Here is a 6,000-nt window from a genome sequence, read left to right as displayed (position 1 = left end):
CTGCTATATATACAATCGTCATACCAAAAGCTAAAACCTTGAAGCTAAGACCATCTCTCATAATCTACATTGGCGTCGGACTTGTTCAATGGTGGTGGGGTACCTGAGGAAATCAAACCTAGACTGCTCTTCTAATAGCCAAGGCCCAACCCCTCGTCGTTCCATCCCCTTCCTCTCGTATCCCGGTGTTAAAATCATCTTTCCAATTTCTAAATGCATGAGCATATCACCAATTCACACTATACAACTCATTTTTAATATTAGAACTAGAAACATGAGAACGCCCCGTGAATTGGGCATTTTCAGGTCACGGTGAATTTGCTAGGAATCAATAGTTGGATAATGTATTTTTTGATAAAAATATATATTATGATTTTTAAATGCTTTAATATTTATAAAAATTATGAACCGTTGTTTTTTAAAGCCTTAAAGAAAATATTGTGTATATACATCATTGATGATTCAAGAGCTGGTTCTTATAAAACCAAGCGTGTGGATCACACTCTTACCGTCAGTTTTAGATTTAAGAGAAGAGAACAAAAATCAATGAAAAAGGCGGTTCACGCGATAGTTCTCGTATTGTAGTGACTCTTTAATACCATTCCTTTTAATATTTGTTCTAAACAAAATTTACGGTATCCAAATTATCCAGCGACCTTTCATTCAATTTCGGGATAATAGGACAGAGAGGAAACGCATATGAACAGCCCTCTCCGCTCTGAAACGCGACCTTTTTCACTAGCTACAGGAAAGGACGACGAAGGGCGAGGAGAGAAGGATGGTTAGCTAACCGAACCCCGAGAAGAAGATGAAGAAACACTAAGAAAACCAGACGCCCTTCGTTTGGTCTGCCGGCCGTTTCTTAAGGGTGAAAACCGGCCATTCAGACGGCGGTGCGAGGGAGAAACTCACCATGGACGAAGAAGCTGCCGTCGACGTCTGCCGCCCTTTGGAATTCGACGTTTTGCCGCCTCCGGAGCTGGCGGAGGATGAGAATTCCGTGCTGGATCCAGGTTTCCGGCCTTTCGAAGGCGTGGACTTGGAGGAGCTCGTTCCGTCTCCCGTCCGCGAAGTCGGGGACTCGGCGGTGGAGGACGCGCCTCCGGATGTGGAAATGGCCGTCGCTGATGCGGTTGAAGCGGTCGAGGATGGTGGTGCCCCGGAGTCGAGCCGGAGCGGGAGCGGGAAACGGAAGAGGGGGAAGAAAGGGGCGCGGGCTCAGCCGAAGGCCCAAGCGAAGAGGAACGAGGAGGAAGACGTGTGTTTCATTTGTTTCGATGGCGGAAACCTTGTGCTCTGTGACCGAAGGTAACTCCTTCTCCTTCTCTTTCTCCTATTAGGCCACGCACGCCCTTCCTTTTCTCCAATTGTTTTCTTGTTTGACATGTTTTCTTTCTCTTCCTTTTCTCCAATTGTTTGCTTCTCTCTGCTTTTTTGTTTTCTTTAGATTCTGCTCGAAGGCTTACCACCCAACGTGTGTTAATCGCGACGAGGCCTTCTTTCGAAAGAAGGGCCGCTGGAACTGCGGTTAGTCCTCTCTCTCTCTCTCCATGTTGTGAACTGGAAATTTGATATGGGTGTTCTACATTTTAATTATTTTTCTGCATGATTAGGGTGATGAGCCTTCTATATGTTCTTCTGCATTTGTTAATTGCTTATTAATTTTCCATGAAGAGCGGCTGGGAGAGTCTCTGTTTAGTTGGAAATTGCAATTGCTATTTTGATCTTGATTTTGTATTTTCATTTTTTTAAACATCTTTTCCAACTGGATTCAGTAAGAAGTTAACAATAAACATGGGAGTTTATATTTTGTTTGTCAGCAATGACAATTTGGTCATTTATCGGGTCTTTTTAATGTCAGATTTGTGTGTTGCGGTAGTTGTAAAAAATTAGGACACGGGGACTAGGCCCTACACACATATAGATGTATGTATGTGCAAAAAACATGAATTCTAAATTGCTATACTTAGCAACATAAATAATTAATCTAAGTTGAAATTGAAATGTAATGTAATTGATGACAAATTTTAAAAGAAAAAGAATTCAAGTGAATGCAAAATAAGTAATAAGATCATAAAAGAAATGGATAAAATTAACGAGACAATGTTAACTGTGTGAAAAACTGGTTTTATTGAGTCCATGAAATGTCGAGTGTCATGGCGTGTTGATTCAAGATATGCATGCTTAGTGAAGTGTTTGTGTGACATAGAAGAAAACATGCGAACAGTTAAGTGTCCGATCCTATCATGGCTGATCCATGATAGGTTACACCTGGGTCATTTAAGTACTGCTCAAGCATAGATGTCCTTCCATATGAGGTATTGAACAGTAGAAAATGTTGATCCCCACTTAACCTTTAAAATTCGGATAAAAACGGAGGTAGATGCCCGTGATCTTAAGGACAAAAAAGGGAATTATATGACATACAGTTTCTTATTGTATTTTTTACAAATCAAACAGCGTTTTATCCAGTCTACTCCTACATCTACTTGATATGTGAAGATAATCTCTCTCTCAATGATGAAGTTATAATCTTTGTCATTTTGCATTTTTTGTATTAGATTAGCACTGTGGTCCTTTTAGGGTTCTGTTTTGTGGATTTCCCTTGATTGTTTGGGTACAGTGGCATTGACTGATATTGATTGTGGTTCCATCTGATGCAGGTTGGCATCTGTGTAGCATTTGCGAGAAGGCAGCCCATTTCATGTGCTGCACTTGTACATACTCTCTCTGCAAAGGATGCATCAAGGAGGCTGATTTCTTTTGTGTACGGTCAAACAAAGGTTTTTGTGTTAATTGCAGGAGATTGGTTGTACTCATAGAAAATAAGGACACAAACAAGGAGCCGGTATGTTCTTGCTAACGTTGATGTGGCTGTCACTACTTTTTTTTTTTTGTGGTGTAAACAATATAGGATATAATAATGCAATAATAATTTTTTTCCTGAATATTAAATCTGTGGGCATGTTTTCTTATCATATGCTTTGTCTGGTTTTTGCATTAATTGTGTGATAATGGTTATACTCATTGAAGATGAGTCTGCAAGCAAGGAACCAGTATGTTGCTATTATTGGTGTGGCTGGCATTACTTTTTGTAGTGTAAATCATATAGGAAACGATAATGTAACAATAATATGTTCTCTTTTCTGCAGATTACTCCTATTGTGAGCATGCTCACTTATCATATTCCTTTTTTGGATATGGCCTACTTTTTCTTCTCGTGGATATTATACTAATATGGATTTCCCTGTGTTTTTCAAGTTTTATCAATCGGTTGTTTAATCAAAAGCTTTCACTGAAGAGGATGAATTCATTCAATGTGGATAGTTTCTTTGATGGATCCTGAGAGCGTAAGGTCTCTCAGAGGCCTTGTTTTGATTGAAAATTGATTCTTGAGAGCAGGTCTTGTTCTGCTGGAAGATTTATATATATATCAATGTGTAGTGTATGTGTATGTTATACATGTGTGCGACTTAACGTTCTGGTAATATCTTGTCACCTAGGGGTTCTGTTTGTCCTATGTACTTATCTCCTGCTTTTTGAGTCTCCTACTCTTTAATAGAGCTTTTTTTCTTTCAAAAAAAAAAAAAGATTTTAGGTAGTTGTACAGGTATTGGCAAATGCTTTTCTTTCCTTCTGATTAATGTCTTTTCTTGTCAATCTGAAAAGGAAAAGGAGACAACATGAAAGGTTATTCACTAGTCCTTGTCAAGCTAGGGTTGGATGTCATCACTGTATCTTAACCATAATATCTTCAGAGGCCAATACTTTCATCTTACTGCATATCTGGTGTCACATATCTGCCTATAGTAATTCACTTGAGCAGTGTTTGTTAACAGGTGCTGCGGTTTCTAATGGATTAATTCAACCCAGCTTGCAGCTATGACCACCCTTCTGCCCATTCCCTTGAGCAGTGTTTCCTTTAGGCTTAAAGCCTAAAGGTTATAAGTTATAACTTTACCCTTCTGCCTTATCACTTTGAGATTAAGTGCCATCTAACAAACTTGGGTTTCATCCTTGTGGTGGAAAAGCATGTCCATCAGAAAAATCATTTTCATGTAAGGGATGCTCTATTACCTGTAAAAATCCTTCTTCCATAGCAACATTTGGAAGAAGGTTTTTATGGTTTTGGCAATTTTATTGAGAGAGGCCCTCTTCATTGAAAGTTTTGAAGTAGCTTGGCAACAATGAGAAGACATTCACTCTCCCATTTTCCCTGAAATGTCTTCTGGAACATGCAAATCAGACATGCCCTATTCTCCTTACCCAAAGCTTCTTCAAGTTTGACTTTTAATTGTAAGGCGAGCCTAAACTTTGTAATGTTCAAAGCCTTAATCTCATGTGGGGACTAGAACTACAATGGATTAATTCATATGTTTAAAAGGACAACATTGGATTGTAATTCATGGAAAACTTGTGCTAATCCTCATTATAATCATTCCATAAGCACATGAGAAGCAGGTAAAAGGTGTAAAAATATCTTCAAAGATGTGCACTACAAGCACAAGATCCGCAAAGGGATACATGTACAAAGACACACCAAGAACACTTGAATAAAAAGTACACAAAGGTACAAAGAGAACACTTGGAATGCAAAAGATTGAATCTATTGAGCAAAGGTGAGCACAAAGGCTCCCAAAAGAATGAGTTACAATAGTGGGGATAGACCCCTATTTATAATACAAGAGGAAACCAAAAGGAGGGGCTCCTACTAGACGTTGGAGCCCCTCCAACGATTAGAAATCTAACCGTTGGAGGGGGGTCCAACATCTCCCCCTCCTTTGACTTTTAGTCAAAAAAGTAGAAAGAAAAAAAGAAAAGGAAAAAGGGAGAAAGAAAAGAGAAAAATAAAAAGGAAAAAGAAAAAGAAAAAGAAAAAGAAAAAGAAAAAGAAAAAGAAAAAGAAAAAGAAGGAAAGTTACATGCACATTCACAAGTGTGAATATGCGTAAAATAGAAAATGATAGAAATGCCCCTGGGGCTACATAAGGATATATATATATATATATGTATGTATGTATGTATACATGAGTTGATACAATTTAACACCCTCCCTCAAACTTAGGGCGTGATGATCAAAAGTTTGCCAAAAAGAAAATTAAATCTGGGGGAACATAGTGCCTTTGTGAAAAACTCTGCCAACTGGTATTCTGAAGTCACACAAGGAAGATCTATGATTTTCTGTAAGTAGGCTTCTCTGACATAGTGGCAGTCCATCTCAATGTGCTTGGTGCGCTCATGAAAATTGTGATTTTTAGTAATATAGATTGCACTTTTATTATCACAATACAATCGTGTAGGTCCTTGGATCAGTACTCCCATATCCTGCAACAATTGATGAATTCACACAATCTCCATAGTCGTGGAGGCCATGGCTCTATATTCTGCTTCTGTTGATGAAAGAAACACCTTCTGTTGTTTCTTGCATCTCTATGAGATCAGTGATTCACCTGAAAAAATACAAAAACCAGTAGTGGAGTGACGGTTATTTGGGTCACCTCCCCAATTAGAGTCAATATATGCAATCAATTCTAAATTAGAAGACGAAGAAAGAAATACTCTCTTGTTTATTTTGCCCTTTATGTATCTGACAATACGAAGTACCACACTTATATGAACTGAAGTGACGGCATGCTGAAATTGACTTACAGTATGCACAACATGAGATATGTCTGGCCATGTGATACTAAGGTACATAAGTGATCCCACAAGCTGTCGATATGGAGTAGGATTTTCCAAAGAAATTCCATCATCACCCTTCATTTTTGAGCCCACAACTTTAGGGGTCTCGCAAATTTTTTCATCTGTAATGCCGGATCTGTCAAGAATCTCGCAAGCCAGTTTAGTTTGAGACAAAAAATAACCTCTATGAGAGTAAGCAACCTCAATACCCCTAAAATATGTCAGATACCCTAAGTCTGACTTTTCAAACCTTTCTTTTAGAGTGGATTTGATATTTCTGATTCCCTTAGTATCATTGCCTGTTATTAGCATATCATC

The 6,000-nt window shown here is 38.6% G+C and overlaps 1 protein-coding gene across 1 annotated transcript in view; it reads left to right on the top strand.

Moving 5' to 3' along the window:
- Positions 1-707: 707 nt before the first annotated feature.
- LOC149818074 (uncharacterized) overlaps positions 708-6,000 on the top strand; it is a 59,012-nt gene continuing 53,719 nt past the window's right edge. Inside the window, exons 1-3 of the mRNA XM_089986421.1 lie at positions 708-1,308; positions 1,448-1,527; positions 2,664-2,848. Coding sequence (XP_089842547.1) covers positions 914-1,308; positions 1,448-1,527; positions 2,664-2,848 — 660 coding nt within the window. The 5' untranslated portion in view covers positions 708-913. The remainder of the gene's footprint in view (positions 1,309-1,447; positions 1,528-2,663; positions 2,849-6,000) is intronic.

The sequence above is a fragment of the Nuphar pumila genome, chromosome 13, assembly GCF_984573655.1.
Source record: "Nuphar pumila chromosome 13, dmNupPumi1.hap1.1, whole genome shotgun sequence".
Lineage (NCBI taxonomy): Eukaryota > Viridiplantae > Streptophyta > Magnoliopsida > Nymphaeales > Nymphaeaceae > Nuphar > Nuphar pumila.
Note: the sequence above shows the minus strand (reverse complement) of the source record. Positions and strands in the feature narration are given on the sequence as shown.